Source organism: Spermophilus citellus (assembly GCF_964194105.1).
Source record: "Spermophilus citellus genome assembly, chromosome: 15".
Taxonomy (NCBI): Eukaryota; Metazoa; Chordata; class Mammalia; order Rodentia; family Sciuridae; genus Spermophilus; species Spermophilus citellus.
In genome coordinates, this window is record NC_138195.1 from 71080155 (window position 1) to 71099058 (window position 18904).

An 18904-nucleotide genomic window follows, 5' to 3' on the forward strand; every position below is an offset into this window, starting at 1 on the left:
CCTGGACTCACTTGGCAGCCAAAGCAAATTAGGTTTAAATTTCTGAGGCTATAAAGCTAACAGCTGGGGACTCAGTCCCAGGTAGAGGCCAATCAGGGAAGCCTGGAGTTTGTGGAAATTAAAATCAGCTGCTCATTTGTGCAACGTTTAAGGGAGTCCTTACTGTGTGCCAAGTTCTGTACTAGAACAGTTAAAAAAAGACATATTCTCCTAGGAGTGCACAGAATGGTCAGGAAAAGACATGTAAATAAATAATAGTGCATGTTAAGTAGAGGGTGAAATCTTCTATAAAATGCTTTGAGAGCATGAAAGTGGAAATGATCATCTCTTTGGAGGGAGACCTAACAGAAGGGGTGATAATTCTGGGTCCTAAGGAATTAAGAGGTGTTTGCAGAGTGGAGAAGGGAATGATATTTAAGGAACAGTGACTCAACATGTAAAGGCTTGGAGATATGGAAATATACAACTGGTTACTCTGGTTACTCAAGGAATAACAAAATGTTTAGTGGTGAGAAATCATTTGCTCAGTCAGTTGTAACAAACCATTATGCTGTGTCAGCTGTGCTACTAGGTGCTAAGATACAAGGGTGAATGAAAGGGTCCCGCCACTCAAGGAACAATGAGGGGAAAAGGTGGAAATGGATTGCAGAAAATTGGGGTATTTGCCTTGCAGAATTTGGACATTATCTCAAAGGACAATGTTGATTGTTGTTTGTGTACATGTGAGAGAGAAAGAGAGCATGCACGTGCATGGTTTAAACCCAGGGATGCCCTACCACTGAGCTACATCAGCGGCCCTTTTTATTTTGATACAGGTTTTGCTAAGTTGCCCAGGGTGACTTTGAACTCAGGATTCTCCTGAGTAATTGATATCGTAGGCATATGCCACCATGTCTGGCTATTTTTGTTTTTATTGTGATAAAAAGTACATACCATAAAATTTACCATTTTAACTCTTTAAGCATACAGTTCATTTTAATTAAGTACATTCACACTGTTGTGCAATCATCATCACCATCCATTTCCAGAATTGTTATTTTATTTTATTTGGTATCAAAGATTGAACTCAGGGGCACTTAACCACTGAGTCCCATCCCCAGCCTTATTTTGTATTTTATTAGAGACAAGGTCTCACTGAGTTTCTTAGTGCCTTGATAAGTTGCTGAGGCTGGCTTTGAACTCACAATCCTTCTGCCTCAGCCTCCTGAACCACTGGGATTACAGGCATGTGCCACTGAACCCAGCTTCCAGAACTGTTTCATCTTCCTCAAGAAACTCTGTCAGTAAACTCTCTGCTCTCTTCCTCCCCAGCCCCTGGCAGGCACCTTTCTATTTTCTATTTCTGTGAATTTGACTACTCTAGGAAACCAGATGAATGAAATTGTACGATATTTGTCCTTTTATGATTGGCTTATTTCTTATAGCATAAGTTCATGTTATACATGTGTTAGAATTTCCTTCCTTTTAAAATGTGAATAATATCCCATTTGTATTCATGCACAACTCACCTCCTCACACACATACATTTTCTTTATTCATGTGTTGAGGGACACTTGGGTTGCTTCTACCTTTTGACTATTGTGAATAATGCTGCTCTCAATATGAATTCAGAGGTATTCAGAGGTGCAAGCCCAGGTATTTGGTCACAGAACAATATTTAAACAAATATTTTATCATCCAAGATTGTGTTAAGTTCTTTTATTATTAGCATCACAAAATGATATTGTTAAGGTTTTTCCCCCCCAAAAAAACCCAAAACCCCCACAATATTGAATATATGGGTGTGCTTTGTTAAAATGCAGATTTGCCATCTTGGCAGGTATAGGGATGTAAAAAGGAACTCTCTGGAAAAAAGTTCAATAAATCCCTGGAACAATGTTCAACCTTACAAATATTTTAAGCTGTACAAATTTTTCTGATATAATTATTAGAACTTGGACTTTGGCCTCAAAAGAGTTTAAGTCTGAGTCTGTCGTTTTCTAGCTTTATGATGTTAGACTTAAGTTTCACATCTTTAAGCCTCAATTTTCCTCATCTGTGAAATACAGATAATGGAGATACATAGGATTATTGTGAGAATTAAATTCAATAAAACATGTAAACTGGCTGGTTGATAGTAAGTACCACATTCTGCCAGTACTCGAGGCTGGAGGCAAAGGGGAGAAGATGGCCAGGCCAGGTGCCCTCAGCTGTGCACAGGCAGTACCTTGTGCCCTTCTTCTAATAGGAAAACACATGCTGGCTCCTATGAACCACCCAAATGGTTAAGAGTGGTGGAACCTAAAGGCCTATTGAGATGCCCTGCAAATTTGGGATTTGAGTTTCCCTGAAATACAAATTTAAAATGACTCAAGAGAACTGTTCCCAGAAGAGTAAATTAGGAAAAAGCCACCTGAGGACTCTTTTGTAATTTTTTGGTACCAGGGATTGAACCCAGGGATTCTTGACCACTGAGCCACATCCCCAGCCTTATTTTTTTCAATTATTTTAATTTTTCTGTGGTGCCAGGGATCAAATCCAGTATCTCACGGATGCTAGACAAGCACTTGACCACTAAACCACAACCCTGGCCTCCCCAGCCCTTTTAAAAATATTTTATTTAGAGACAGGGTCTCACTGAATTGCTTAGGGCCTCACTAAGTTGCTGAGGCTGGCTTTGAACTCAAGCTCCTCCTGCCTCAGCCAAGCTGGAATTACAGGAGTGCTCCATGATACCTAGCTAGGAATCTTTTTCTTTTTTTTTTTTTTAATTTTTTTTATTTAGCTGTTGATTGACTTTTATTTATTTACTTACGTGGTGCTGAGAATCAAACCCAGTGCCTCATACATACTAGGCAAGCACTCTACCAACTGAGCCACAACCCCAGCCCCCTGGCTAGGAATCTTAAAAAAAAAAGTGTAGTTATAGATGGACAGTATGCTTTTTTAAAAAATATTTTTTTCATTTGTAGATAGACACAATACCTTTATTTTTATGTGGTGCCGGGGATCGAACCCAGTGCCTCACACATGATAGGCAAGCACTCTACCACTGAGCCACGACCCTGGCCAAGTATACCTTTATTTTATTTGTTTATTTTTATGTGGTGCTGAGGATCAAACCCAGTTCCTCACACGTGCTAGGCAAGTGTTCTGCCACTGAGCCACAGCATCAGTCCCCAGCTAGGATTCTTATTCTTGAATCTTATATAGTGTACATGCCTACTGAGCATTAATGCCCTTTTATTAGTCTTTCTGAGGGCATACCTATATCTGCGTCCTATATGTAAAAAGAAAGAGGAAGTTACACAGTCATCCTTAAGCAAATGCTTATGGTTATGCTATGTGGGTAGAGAAATTGGGCAGGGAGACTCCGGGCTTGTCAGTGGAGGATGTGTCGATATTCATTCTTTCAGTCACTATTTCGTTGAGCCAGCTACTCTGCTTACTTTCAGGGAAACCACAGGTACAGGGATAAAATTGCTCCTATCCAGTAAAAGAGACAGGCAATAATCAAAGAATCACACCAAGTAGATATAAAATCATAACTGAAGTACCTTGTCAGGGAGCAAATACATGGCAGTTGCCATCATGTGTCTCTGAATGACCTAGAGATGTGTGGAAGAAGGTAGAACAATGGCATGACTGAAGGGAAGTGCTGGGTCAACGACCCCAGCTCAACATCCTGTGTAAGCTTGGTTTTAGAAACTGTGTGATGACATTCATGTCTGATACTTTTAGGAGTGTTATAATATGTGATAAATGCTCCACTATACATATGAATACACCATGGGAGGGGGAAGATGAGGAAGTGATTACTTCTGCCAATGAGCTGGAGGTGATAATTGTGGGAGACTTTCCAGTGGAAGTGACATTTGAGTTGGATTCTGAAGGGTGAGGAAGAGTTTCATGGATGGGAAGAATTATGGCATTATTGCTGATAGAGAAAATTGCAAAGGCATGTTCAGAGGAAGAAGCTTCAGAAAGCAAGTGAGCCCCAGGATATGACTTAAAGTAATGGTGGGTGATGGTTGGCAAGGAGTTCCTAGGGGTTCCAGCAGGGTTTCTCATTACTCTCAGGGCTATTGCTGTTCCCAGGTAAGGCCCCTTGCACATCAGCACGAGGCAAGGCAGAGGAAGGCTATGAGGTAATGCACTGTCTGCTCTGTGTGTAGGGAGAAGAAAGGTGCATTATTTGTTCCCAGATGGAAAGGAAATGGCTGAAGAATATGATGAGAAGACGAGTGAACTACTTGGTAAGTAACAGGCTTCCATTGGACTCTTTGGAAGGCTTGGGGTTGTTCTGAGCACAGGCCAAAGCTCCTAGCCTTAGGCTCAAGGGAGTTGCCCAGCATGAAATGTGGAAACTGAGGGAGGGAGTACTCAGGCTTTTGGGGCAAGGTTGTTACTGAAAATAGTTTGGACACTGGAAATGGAGTGGGAGGTTTTTTTTTTGTTTGTTTGTTTTTTGTTTTTTTTGTTTTTTTTTTTTGGACCCATAAAGCCCAGCCCCAAGCCCAGCCCCAGCCAGCAAGAAAGGTAATTCTAAGCTGGGAGGGGGTATGAGGAGAAACAGTTGGAGAAAAACTTAACAGAGGAGTGGTATTGAAGTGAGCCTTGTAGCCCGTAGTGATAAGGACAGCCTTTCACGGCAGGCTTTTTGATTGCTTGTTGTGTTTTCTGAGCCTCTCCAGGAGCAAGCATCAGAGGCAGTATCTTCTGACCTTGCCTCCAAGGCAACACCGTTAAATACGACCCTCATCTTGAAGAATGATCCAAAGGGGGTATGCTTGGTGATTTTGCAGCATTATCATTTTTCATTCCTACAGATTTTTCCCTCTATGAATAGGCTTATGAATAGGGGTTCCAGTTTGAATTTCTGGGAATTATTTGATTTGTCCACTTTCTATTCCCAGGTACGCACATCAGCCTTAACTGACTTCCCAGAGCTAGGAGGTTGGCTCTGTGACCCAGGGCCTAAGGCTGTCAGCAGTGGGAGTTGGTCTCTTTATTAAGTTCCACCTGAAATGCTAAGACCAATGTTGGAATCATGGACTGGGTTATTTTCTTGTCATTATTCTTGACTTTAATTTCTTCCTAGGCCTGATCGACAGGTTGTATTGGTGAGGGAATTTCTTTTTCCCTTTTTCTGACAGCTCATAAATGTCTAGAACCGACAACATGGATTACACTGGTTTGCATTCTCTTGGTCTCTGGTCTTAAAATATGTGCCCTCCGCATGTTCAGTTGCGGAGTGAAGTGTTGATCCCTCCTTATTATGAACTGCTTGGGCTTGGTCCCAATTGGCTTAGTCTGGTGCTATTAAAAATCTTGATGTGTTTAGCATATGACACTGATTCGGAGGAAACCAATACAGTAGTAATATCCTCACAATGTATTGTAATTTATAGTGCTCCCAGGGGGTGACAGCCTTGGAATGCCTAACAGGGGAGAACTTATGAAAGCAGAGGTCACGTGGGCTAACCATCCCCATATCCAGGCCAGAGACTGACCGCAACACCTCGCCCCAGCTTCACCCCAGCCCCCAATATCACCCCTCTTTTCCACAAAGAACAAGTAAAGCAGCTATTGTTGCCACAGCTGTGGAAACAAACAAACAAAACCTGGGCTTTTTTGTTGAACTTGGAATGAAATTAAAATTAAAAAAAAAAAAAAGTGCAGTTTCCCTCATTTGTAGCATTTGAAGCCCCAGTATCCCACATTTACCTATTGTTTCTCCTGGTGGCAAGAGAGGACAGACTCTGGCCTCCAAACTCCTTTTTCTTTTTCTTATGTACTTATTTATTGGCAGTACTGGAGATTGAACCCAAAGGCTCTCTATCACTGAACTACATTCCCAGTCCTTTTTTAGTTTTCATTTTGAGACAGGCTCTTGCTAAATTGCCAATGTTGACCTCAAGCTTGTGATCCTCCTACCTTAGCCTCCTGAGTCACTGGGATTATAGGCTTGACTCAAACTCCTTTTTCTTAAAAGCAGAAATAGAGTAAGACTTTGTTCATGAGAGAGAATACTATTTGACTAAAATTTACCTACTAATGACATTAATTCCTGTTGGACACCATGCCAAGTATATTATATGAATGACATCATGTAATTGTCTTCATTAAAACCCTATAACAGGACTGGAGCTGTAGCTCAGTTGGTAGAGTGTTTGCCTAGCATGTGTGAGGCACTGGGTTCGAATCCTCAGCACCACATAAAAATAAATAAATAAAATGAAGGTATTTGTCCATCTACAACTAATATATATATGTGTGTGTGTGTGTGTGTGTGTACATATTTATATGTGTGTATATGTTTACATATATACACACACGTGTGTGTGTGTGTTACAAAACAAAACTATGACAGCTGGGCATGGTGGCACACACCTGTAATCCGAGCAATTTAGGTAGCTGAGGCAGGAGGACTGAAAGACCAGTCTCAGCAACTTAGCAAGGCCCTAAGCAATTTAGTGAGACCTTGTTTCAAAAAATAAAAAGGACTGGGGATGTGGTTCAGTGATTAAACACACTTGGGTTCAATCCCCAGTACCCCACACCAATGGAAAAAAGAAAACCCCTATGACATAGGTATCCTCTTCCCCATTTTACCGTTGAAAGAATAGAAGCTCAAAGAAGTTAAGTACCTTTTTCAGAATCACATTGCTGTTAGGTTTCTAAGTTCTGTTCATTCAAGAGTCCGTGCTTGCTGGGGTTGTGGTTCAGTGGTAGAGTGCTTGCCTAGCACGTGTGAAGCACTGGGTTGGATTCTCAGTATCATATAAATAAATAAAATAAAGATCCATTGACAACTCAATATTTTCTAAAAAGTCTGTGCTTTGATGTATAGCAAAGAATATTTAAATCTAACTTTCTTTACTTCCTATTTTCTCTTTCTTCTTTTTTTTTTTTTTAAGAGGTTTTGCTGTTACCCAGGCTAGGCTAGAACTCATAATCTGAGTCTGAATCTCTCAAATAGCTGGGATTACAGGCATGTGCCCCCATGCCTAGCCTTATTCAATTTTTCTTTCCCAGAATGACCTGAATGGGGACTGATAGGCATGAAGAATCACCCCACTCCAGCCACTGGACCGTAGCCAGAGAACAGTAGATCCATTTCTTATTCTTCTCCCCTAACCCCTACCCAACTGCCCTCACAAAATACTCTTCATCATCATAATTGTTGTTGTTATTGTTTTTATTATTTTGAGATGGGGCCTTACTAGTTTGCCCAGGCTGGCCTTGAATTCCTAGGCTCCAGTGATTCTCCTGTCTTAGCCTCCCAAGTACTTGGGACTATAGGAGCATGCCACTGCACCCAGGTTTTATTTTTATTTTATTTTTTAATTTTTTAAAGTGCTGGGGATTGAACCCAGTGCCTCACACATACTAAACTCTACCACTGAACTACATCCCCAGTCCCAATCCTTCTTATTTTAAGACAGGTCCTTGCTAAGTTGCCGAGGCTGCCCCTGAACTTGCAATCCTTGAGTTGCTGAGATGACCAGTGTACACTACCACATCCAGTCCCAGCTGTTAATTTTTAAGAATAAATAATCCTAGGATCTGAGCTGTCTTTTGCTTGTGTATACTATGAAGTAGAATACAGATGTGGTTTTTGTGGCAGTATGCAGAAATAGTTTCCATTTTCCAACTAATTATATAAATTTGGTAATTAGCCAAATTGCTGTTTCTATTCAAAAATCTCAATTTACAGAGGAAGAATTGCCAATAGGTGTGCATCTGCCTGGGACAAAGTTTCTCTAGTCAGTGTTAATAAGTATGTTAGTGTCATCTTTTTTTCTAATCTCTTGGGGCTATTCATTCCCACCCCCCACAATGAATGCTGTATGTATTCATAGAGGAAAAACTGAAGGGCCCCATAACAATGATCGGAACATCAAACTAGCCCCAGAAAAACACAGCGTGTCCAGGGAAGCAGAGGCTGAAGGGCAGGCCATCCCCTAGCGATTACATTTGGATTACTGCTTAATCTGCTTTGGTATTTGACCGCCAGCCTAACCACCCCAGGCCGCATTTGGAGGATATTGAGCACTTTCATCCCCAGGCACTTCAGCGGCTTTATAAATGACCCACTCGATTCCCTTCAGCCTCCTCAGGGATGGGCCACGGCAGCTGTTTAATAGCCACAGAGCAATGTTGCAGTGTTTTAGGGCAGAAAAGAAGAATCCTGCATCTAGTTTAAGCTGCAGGGAGTATTTAGGAAAGGGGAATGTAATTATCCACATTGGAAGTGGGCCAGGCTTTGGAGCTTTGGGGAAAGAGGCCTTTAGGACCTCCACTTTCTAGCCCGCCTCTTTCAGCAGCCTGGGACATCAGCCTGTTTCCTGCTGATTTAGGAAAAAGTCCCCAGGCATTGCCTCCTTCATATTCTCTGTCAGACCCTTTGCAGGGTCATTGAAAGTCTCCTTCCCAAGGACTGACCCTGGCTCAGCTGGGAAGAGATGACAGCACCCAGGGAGCTACCTTGCACACACCAGTTTGGGTTTAACATATAATCAAATCAGAGTGACAGCAGGTAGAAACAGTCTTCTGTTGCCACAGGAGCTGTCCTTGAGTTCAGGAACAAAGACATGGACAAGAAAGATAAGTGTGTATTTGCATGTGTGTACTCATGCCCTGATGTATGAGATAAATAAGGACTTTGCCAAAATAATTTTTGGATCTTATCTCTTAAAGGGTTGAAAAGGAAAACTTTCTTCTGTATTTACTTTTTAACAAAGAAGGTAATTTCATAGGTGTTAAAAAAAAATGGTGAGGCAGCCAAGGGTGCCAAAGCTCCTGTGGCCTGAGTGGCTTTTGAGGTTGGAAAGAGGGAGCCAACAGCAAACTTTTCCTCCTTAGAAGCTTTCTGTGGGGGCTGGGGATGTGGCTCAAGTGGTAGCGTGCTCGCCTGGCATGAGTGAGGCACTGGGTTCAATTCTCAGCATCACATTAAAAAAAAAAGATATTGTGTCCAACTAAAAAATAAAATATTAAAAAAAAAAGCTTTCTGTGGAGGGTTGGGGTTCTGGCTCAGTGGTAGAGGGCTCGTGTGAGGCCCTTGGTTCAATCCTCAGCACCAATAAAAATAAATAAGTAAAATAAAGGTTTTGTGTCCAACTACAGCTAAAAAGTAAATATATATATTTTTTTTTTTAAAAAGCTTTCTGTGAAAAACCCAGCATTCTTTGGAGTAGAAGAGTGCACAGGAATTCAAAGGGTGGTTAGTGCCTTTCCCAAGCCACACTGGTAGTGAAATGGACATCAAATTTGACATGGCCCATGATTACAGGGGCATCTCACTTCTCCAGCCCCAGGTAGTCAGACATTCCTCATATTTACTTTTTCAGATAATTGAAGTTTAGCCTTTAAAGACCAATGTGTGTGTATATATATACACACACATAGTAGCACACACCTGAAATTCCAGATATTTGGGAGGCTAAGGTAGGAAGATCACAAGTTTGGTACTAGTTTGGACAACTTAGAAAGACTATGTCTCAAAAAAATAAAAGGGATTGGGGATGTAATGTAGCTCAGGAGTAGAGTGCTTGCCTACCATGTTTGAATATCTCTCTCTCTCTCTCTCTCTCTCTCTCTCTCTCTCTCTCTCTCTCTCTTTGGTATCAGGGATTGAACCCAGAGGCACTCAACCACTGAGCCATATCCCCAGTCCTATTTTGTATTTTATTTAGAGACAGGGTCTCACTGAGTTGCTTAGCACCTTGCTTTTGCTGAGGCTGTCTTTGAACTCGTGATCCTCCTGCCTCAGTCTCCCAAGCCACTGGGATTACAGGTGTGCACTACCATGCCCTGCTTGAAACTCTTGAGTCAATCCCCAATACTGCCAAAAATAAAGTTACTTTAAGAACTATCACAAGGGCTAGGGATGTGGCTCAGTGGTTGAGTGCCCCTGAGTTTAATCCCTTGGTACCAAAAAAAAAAAGAAAGAAAGAAATATCACAAAATGCTTATATCACAAACACTTATTGAATACTTCTGGGCTGCAGTTTAACCTTTTATTAATGATTCAGATTCTGAATTTGGGGTTAGGAGACCTGAATTTTAACTGTGGCTTTTGCAAAGTGGTCTGTCTGTTACTCAATAGACTCTTGTCTCCTGGAAAGAAATGGCAAGAGACAAAGGTGAGTAGGCACAGAAGAAATGTTTCCCATTTTAAACATATATGCATAAACAACAACAACAATAAAGACATAGCTGGGTGCAGTAGTGTGCATCTGTAGTCCCACTGACTTGGTAGGCTAAGGAATTTAAGACCAGCTTCAGCAACTTATGGAGATCCTTAGCAACTTAGCAAGACCCTGTCTCATAATGAAAAATAAAAAGGACTAGGGATGTAACTCAGTCATAAAGCATATTAGGGTTCAATCCCTAGGATAAATAAACTAACAAGCAAACATACAGTTATTGGACTAGATACTTTCTAAAATAACTTTCACCCATAAGATCTGTGGTGGTCATGTTCTATTTATACCTTGATACCATCAAGGACTAAGGGTGCTTGTTTGCTCTGACACTAAATGGTCCCAAGTGCTGTTCTAGTTCTGCACTTCCATGTAAGATGTCCTTTGATAGTGTTGTCAGTATGCCTGAGAACAAAATTTCTTGCCTTATTCTATACATAGTTTTTTTCTTTTTCTTTCTTTCTTTCTTTCTTTCTTTTTTTTTTTTTTTTTTTTTTGTTGTTGTTGTGTGTGTGTGTGAGAGACTAAGAATCAAATCCTGGACTGAACATGGTGGCTCATGCCTGTAATCCCAGTGGCTCAGGAGGTTGAGGCCGGAGGATCACAAGTTCAAAGCCAGGCTTAGCAATTCAGTGAGACCCTGAGCAACTTAGCAAGACCCTGTCTCAAAAACTAAAAAGTGCAGGGCTGGGGCTGTAGCTCAGTGGCAGAACACTGCCTTGCATGTGTGAGGTGCTGGGTTTGATCCTCAGCACCACATAAAAATAAATAAATAAAGGCATGCTGTCCACCTATAACTACAAAAAAATTTAAAAATAAAGAGGCTGGAATTGTGGCTTAGTGGTAAAGTGCTACCTTACATGTATGAGGCACTGGGTTTGATCCTCAGCACCACATAAAAATAAATAAAATAAAGGCATGCTGTCCACTTATAACTACAAAAAAATTAAAAATTTTAAAAATAAAGAGGCTGGAATTGTGGCTTAGTGGTAAAGTGCCGTCTTACTTATATGAGGCACTGGGTTTGATCATCAGCACCACATAAAAATAAATAAAGGTATTGTGTCCATCTATAGCTAAAAATATTAAAAAATAATAAAAAAAGGCTGGGGACGTGGCCCAGTGGTTAAGTAACCCTGGGTTTAATGCCTGGTATCAAAAAAATAAAAAAGATTCAAACTCTGGGCCTCATATATGCTATGCACCAGCTATATCCCTATCCCTTTTTAATTTTATTTTGTATTTTATATTTTTTGTTTTGTTTTGAGACGGGGTCTTGCTTCTTGCCAGCTTGCCCAGGCTGGCCTCAAACTTGGAATCTTCCTGTTTCACCTTCCAACTAGCGGGAATTACAGGTATAAGCCACAGTGCCCAGCACACAGCATTTTATATGTAGCTTGAGTAAGGATTTAGGAATAATCTTTCTGATAGTGTGGAGCAGGATACAAGGGTCTTGTCATAATAAGCTATTTTTTTGGAAGTATTTGTCACTTCTGAGTTTTCAGTTGTGATAGAGTCCCCCCCAGAAGGCTGGCTTACAATTAAGTGAAATATTACAGTGAATATATCTGGATATACTCCTGGTCACAGTCCATTCACTTAAGAAAGTATCTGTGGGGGGAAAAAGTTGTCTATTAAGCACATTTCTAAGTTTTATTCTTCCTTATTAAATTTCATTATAAACTTGGAAATGTGTTTCTAGGGAGAACTTTTGTCCCTAAGATGTAATAAAATCATACTACAGCATGCAGCAGACCTTATAAAAGCACATATTCAATGGAAAACCTTAATTTTACAGCATGCTTTTGTGTTCTGCTCACATGCTTTCCTTGTAGCAGTGAGGGTGTGTGGGTTGGCACAGCTGCTCAGGTCTAAAGGCAAACCATCCACTTGCCTGATACTGAGGATCAGACTGGAGCCATGACCTCTCCTGCTGGGAAAAAGGAGCCTGCACTTGGAAACAACGGCAGCAACACTCCAGGCACTTCGAGTTGTTCCACTCCCTGCAGTGGCTGCAGAAGGCAGCTGCTGGTCTTGAGCAATAACTGTGTTGTTCAGGCTGGAGGACACCCTGAGATGGCAGACCCAGGGATCCCAAATACAGTAGGCAGGAAATGGGATTATGCCTCCAAAAAGGTAGTTCCACTGTACCACAGCAGTCCCTAGGACAGGGCTGAGAGGAGTTTCTGAAAATCCTAGCAGGGATTTCTAGATAATGTCCATTGAACTAGTTTCTGGATTTATAATTTCCATAATATATATCCTTAAAAAAAAAAGGTGTGGGGGGCTGGGATTGTAACTCAGTGGTTGAGCACTTGCCTAGCACATGTGAGGCACTGGCTTTGATCCTCAGCATAAAAATAAATAAATGAAATAAAGGCATTGTGTTCATCTACAACTAAAAATTATTTTTAAAAAAAAATTTGTACAAATAGCTGGGTTGTAAAGTAAGAAAAAATAGAGATGGTTATTTTGCAAAAACACATTAGATCTTCTATAAATAGTGCATTTAAAATACAGTGTGTGCCTCAGATTTTGTTTGTTTTGCAGTGCTGGGGATTAAACATGGTACTTTGTGCTTATGAGACGAGCTCTGCCACTGAACTAGCCTGATAATATAGTTTTTTTATAAGCCAGGTATACCTGAAATGAGTGAATTTCTTTTTTTTTTTTAATATTTACTTTTTAGTTGTGGTTGGACACAATACCTTTATTTTAATTTATTTATTCTTATGTGGTGCAAAGGATCAAACTCAGGGCCTTGCACATGCTAGGTGAGTTCTGTACTGCTGAGCCACAATCCCAGCCCCATGAAATGAATGAATTTCTATATCTGAACTTTCTGAATCATGAGACAAAATTACCAAACAGCTTTCACTCTCTTCATTCATTTTTCCTTTGCATTTTTTTTTGGGGGGGGCGGGTGAGGATACTGGAGATTGAGCCCAAAGGAGCTTTATCACTGAGCCACATCTTCAGACCTTTTTTACTTTAAGACAGGGTTTCACTGAGTTGCTAAGGATGTTCTTGAACTTATGACCTTCTTGCCTCAGCCTCCTGAACCTCTAGGATTATGGGCATGTACTACCATACTGGCTCCCTTGCATTTTTTAGAGGCGGGGAAATGCATCTAAACTTCCTTTTGGGGATCCAAATTTTCCTAAAACCAGAAATTACCATTTTCAATTCTCAGTGTCCTCCTTGCACTTGAGTGTTTCTTGACTCCTCTAGGCTTCTAGAACTTCATGCCAATTCCTTTTGTCTGTGCACCCATGAGATGGGCTTTGTAGATTGTATAATACTGAAATGCTCCACTGAGATTTCACAGGTTGTGTGATCCCTGCTCAGTTGAACAATGCCCAGTTAAAGGTTCCAATGCTCTACTTCTATCCTGTTTCTTTTGGGAACTAACGTGATGTCAGCGATTCAGCAGGAAAGAGCAGTGACCCTTTCTTCCCTGTGATCCTATTGCTTGCTTCTGTCCCCAGTGAGAAAGTGGCGAGTGAAAAGTGCGCTGGGAGCCTTGAGCCAGTGGCAGCTTGAAGTGGGAGAGCCAGCACTCCCAGGAGCAGGAAGCCTGGGGCCCGAGCTCATCAAGGAAAGCAATGCCAATGTATGTCTGTCTGTCCAAGTGTCTTATGGAGGTTGGGAGGGTCTCTGACCCCTGAGGGCAGAGACTTTGAATTGTCCTTGAGTTGGATTTGCCTTCTGCAGCCTATCTTCATGCGTAAAGACACAAAGATGAGTTTCCAGTGGCGGATTCGAAACCTCCCCTACCCTAAGGATGTCTATAGCGTTGGTGTGGCCCAGAAGGAGCGCTGCATTGTTGTCAGAACAACCAACAAGAAGTGAGTTGCGTGTGAGCACCTATCTGCTTGTACTTGAGCAGAGGCAGGGTGGGGGCATGTCCCAGAGTGTTGCTTACTCCAAAGCCAGAGCACCCTCCTTCCTCCAGTTCTGAGAGAGAAAAGCAGACCCAACAAAAAACCCAGGGTACTGAAAGTGAAGGGCTTCCCCTGGGCAGGAGCAGCTTGAATAATGTAATCAGCTCCATCAGGGAGGGGAACTTGAACATGTGCCTAGTATGGTACCTGGCACATATTAGGGCTCAGTAAATATTTGTTGAATGAATAAAGGAATGAGGGAATCACTTGTGATTTCACTTCTGCTATAAGGTTAATTATGACCTTGACCTCATTGCTGGATCCAGTCCATGGGGAACTTGACCTGGTGACATCACTTTTGGAGCTGGCAGGGAGCCATGGTCTGGAACTGTCTGAGGTAGCAGTTAAAGGACTTTAAAATACTGGACTGGGCAGCAGTAACCCTAATTCCTCCTTGGACTAAAGGACAGTAGACAGATGCTTTGGCCTCTTGGAAGTCCCTGGCATTCTGTTTCAATAGGGGTGCTCAACTTCCCTTTATGGTCCACTCGTGGGGGGAGGCCAACTTGGAGGGGGTGTTGAAAGGACAGAAGGTGACCCAGATGCATTTTCAAAATGATCACATTTGGGTTTATGGGGCTCTGACTGACCGTTGGAGAAGAAAAGAGCCCTGAAGTGAATCAGTCTTGACCTGAACCAGAGGGATTACAGTATGGGGGTGTCAATTCCCATGAAATAGATTGGGGTGTCAAGATGGCAGGTTTCTTGAGTTACCTATCCACAGTATGATGCTTCATACTTGTGCCCAATATGCCTCACAGGCTGCTGAACCCAACTAGAGGTGCTTCTACTCATCTTCTGCTTACATGCATTTGGGAGGCCCCAGCTCTTTGTCCATCTCCTCAGCTGGTGTGGTGCCAGCGTCTCCTTGTGTCTTCCTCAGGTCCATAAGGCCCACAGGGAAGCAAGGCAACTCCCAGGCTCCCCCAGTGCAGCCCTCCTCTTATGACACCCATACCCCATCATTTTGTCAGGGTTAAGAGGACAGGGGAAGGGGTGGAGATGAATGAATTAATTTCAGGATTATTGCTGTACATGCAGCCAGCAGCCCCTGCAGTGGGCCTTGTCTATAAATATAAAGTCATAATAATAAGGGTTTGCGTTTATAAAGCACATTGAAGCCCTCAGATAAAAGGCAGTTTATTTCCGTTATTGCTCTCATCATTAACAGGAGTCAGTGCCTAAAGTGGAATTTAGCAATTTCAGACAACAGAGAAATTGCCTGTAGGAAAACAAACTCCGTACTTCAGCAAGCATTCCCTGGCGTAAGAGGCCCTGGGTCCAAACTGGGAACAAAAGTGCTTCTGATAGCACTTGAATCTGCAGCTTAGCACTTTGTGGAGCTGGCTGCTGCCTCCTTTTTGTCCCCCAGAGGTCACTGTCGAATACAGATATCATGCAGAAATGTGATTACAAGAGTGAGAGTAGACAGGCTAGCTAGCTCACCAAAAATTCATCTGCTGGTAGATCCTTTGGGCCCCATCTCCTGCATGCATCCAGCCATAGATGGCGCTATTGGCCAGGAGCTCCATGGCTAGAGACCCATTCAGTGCCCAAGGAGAGGAAGTCATTTTTGAAGCACTGGGGGAGGCCAGGTATGATTAGAGTGGCGCCAGGGAAGATGGGGTTCCCACAAAGGAGAGAGGAGCATTTTGGTGCCCACTTCAGAGCCAACATGGAGACTTTGGTCCAGGGTCTCATCCTGGCTCAGCCCCACTGCTCTACAGATCCTCTGTTAAGAGGTAGCTGGAAGGCCCCCTGAACTCTTAACTAGATCTTTCCTGAGTCTGGTGGAATTTTCACTCTCTACCTGTGGTAATGTGTCATATACTTGTATTCCCACTCATTAAACAAAACTTAACATTATTCCTCTGAGCACTGTTAATGCCTTCAGGACACTTTAAAAATTTGTTTTCTGGTCTTCATGTCATCCAGAGATAGGCAGGATGCATATTTTTATCCTAATGTTATATATTAATAATTATGTAAATGTAAGTGTATGGTCAGCCATATACAAACTCTCTCTTCCTTGCCAAAAGGAGAGCTAGCACTGTCATTTGGTGCCCAGGCTTCTGCAGTCTCTACCACACAGTGGCATTCTTCTCTGAGTCAACTTATCTTCACCTGGAGGTTCTGTGCCTACCCCATTCTCATATTCTAGAATGTGATTCCTGACCAAAGCCAGACAAGAATTGCTTTGTCCATATCTGCCTTGTTTCTGAAGAACTGGGTTGGCCACTTTGCTTTAGAGAATTGATTCTAGTGTACTGTGTCCTTGGCCTCAGGTACTAATGAGGCATAAGTCAGGCAGAGAAGAAAGTGCTTTTCTAGGACCCCTGTGTGTATCATCTGGTCTTGATAAGAATGTTTGTGTAGAAAGAAGATTTCTGGCTTCATCCTAGAAGCTGGCAGTTGTAAGTGGCATGAGCCAGGGTACTAGAGTAGGAAGATATTGGCTTAAGTCTTATCTCTTACTGTAGCATTTGGGCAAGGGTTCCTTCTGAATCATAGGAACATGCTTATACCTGCCTCACAGATTGTTTGGGGAATTTGATGATATCAGATACATATGAGAACCCAATACAATGGCTGGCCTGAAGCAAGTTCTGAACAATTCTTTGGAAACTAATCTGAAGAGAGCTTGGCTTATTGGACATTAATGATCACCATGGCAGGTGTTAATAAGCATCATGTATTATAGAAGAAAAGGATCTTATGGATAGATAAGTTTAGGTCAGTCTGGATTCAACAGGCTTTAATTCATTAGGACTCTGAGGGTCCTGCCAGCGTGTATGTGCACATGCATTATGACTTTCCAACAAGAGATGCTAGGTGTGGCTTCAGTTTTCCCAAAGCCTTGGGTTTTAGGAAGATTTCCTGCTGCTGGGAGGGAATGACTGAAGGCTTCTCTGGATACTTCTGCCAAGAGGTGTGTGGGGCCCATGAGACTGTCCACATAGCCCTCCTCTGGTCTCAGCCCTCCTCCAAGGGCTTTCTCTTGCTGAGGGCCCAACCTCTTGTGCCCCCCTATTCAATTCAAGGGAGAATGGGGTGAGAAAGGGCTGGAAATTGGGGAGGGAATACAGTAGTGAGATGGAGGCAGTAGGCCATTTCTGAAATAACCAAAATGAAGGAGTTGTCCATTTGGCACAAGGAGAAGAGAGGTTCAGAGTTAGTCCATTTTGGGCCCTTTGACAATGACTTAAAGTTCATCTAGTGTAGCTCCTTGATTTTAGGAAGGAATTTAGAGCGAGAAACTGAGGCCCAGAGTTAAGTGCCCCGCCCAGGGTCATAAAACAGAGCTAGAAGACCTACTGCAAGCCTACTGTTTCATCTAAATTTTTTTTTTAAAGGAGAGAGAGAGAGAGAGAGAGAGAGAGAGAGAGAGAGAGAGAGAGAGAGAGAGAGAGAATTTTTAATATTTATTTTTTAGTTCTCAGCGGACACAACATCTTTGTTGGTATGTGGTGCTGAGGATCGAACCCGGGCCGCACGCATGCCAGGCGAGCGCGCTACCGCTTGAGCCACATTCCCAGCCCTCATCTAAATTTTGACATTCAGAAAGGATGAACCCTAATGTGTTGGAGAGAGTACCCAGGAAACGTGCAGGGTACTTGAATCTGGGGATAGAGAACCTGTTACTAAACACCCCTGCCTTTCCACCCAGTATCTGCCCCATCCTTGGACAAATGTAGGGAATCTAGACCAGGTGATCTATTATTTGATGAGAATGTGGAGATGGAAGGGTTAGGAGATTGGGGGAATGCCCTTATAATAAGGGCATTGTGACTTGAGCAACATACCTAACTTTGCTGTGCTCAGTTTCTATAAAAGATGATATAGAAATAACCAACCTGAGAGGGTTTTGTTGGTTTTTGTACTGGGGTTTGAACCCAGAAGTGTTCTTCTGAGCTATACCCCCAGCCCTTTTTGAAATTTTAAGTCAGGGTCTTACTAAGTTGCCCAGGTTGGCCTGGAACTTACTTGCCTCAGGCCTCCTGAGTTGCTGAGATTGAGGGCAATCACCACTGTGTCCAGATCTTTAGAGGGCTGTTTTGAGGATTAAATGTGTTTAAAACCAAAGCTATATACCATTTCAGGACTAGGGGTACGGATTGAGGTAGAGCGCATGTGCAAGACCCTGGGTTCATCCCAAGGAGGGGGGGTGCAGGGTAGGAGGAAGGAAGGAAAATAAGTTGTTCATTGCCTGGTTGCTACTGAGAACAGTGATGGAGGTAGGGATGGAGAAAGTGGGGCATGCCAGGATGCTGGGGAATTGCCCTGCTATAAATATCTTTAGCTTTTGGCATTAACAAGCAAGGTCTACACAGGTAAACCTGTTTATTCTTCGTCCTTAAATCACCAGCTCACAGCTCAAGGCCTAGGACACAGTTGATGTCCAGTAAATGTGAGCTGCATGTCTGCAGCTGTCTGAGGCTGAGCATTCTGATTTTTCCAGAAGCACAGTGGGTCCCTCTCTTATCCAGGTGCTAATGAGAAAGTCAAGTGTAGTCCCTGTCCTGGCAAACCCCAAGCCTGGGGGAACAGAGATAGGAGGGTGCCAGCTGGCCCTGAGGAAAGAAAGCAGATATCCCTATTCCCTCCAGCACTGGCTGTCAGGAGCCTCCTGGGAGAAGTTGTTTAACCTCACCAATAAATTAAATCCATTACTGTAAGACTCAAAACAAAGCTGAGCCTCAGGGTCTGTGTCCAGCCTTCTAGCCTTATAGTAGGAGTAGGATAAGGAGTGGGGACAAACTATGCACCTCA

At 42.6% G+C, this 18904-nt stretch overlaps 1 protein-coding gene across 3 annotated transcripts in view; it reads left to right on the forward strand.

The window, feature by feature from the left end:
- The window catches only part of DPCD (deleted in primary ciliary dyskinesia homolog (mouse)), a 33784-nt gene that overhangs the window by 900 nt on the left and 13980 nt on the right, over nt 1-18904 (forward strand). For all 3 annotated transcript variants that reach the window (XM_081267545.1, XM_081267546.1, XM_081267547.1), the window contains exons 2-4: nt 4155-4235; nt 13679-13803; nt 13905-14038. In XM_081267545.1, coding sequence (XP_081123671.1) covers nt 4155-4235; nt 13679-13803; nt 13905-14038 — 340 coding nt within the window. The remainder of the gene's footprint in view (nt 1-4154; nt 4236-13678; nt 13804-13904; nt 14039-18904) is intronic.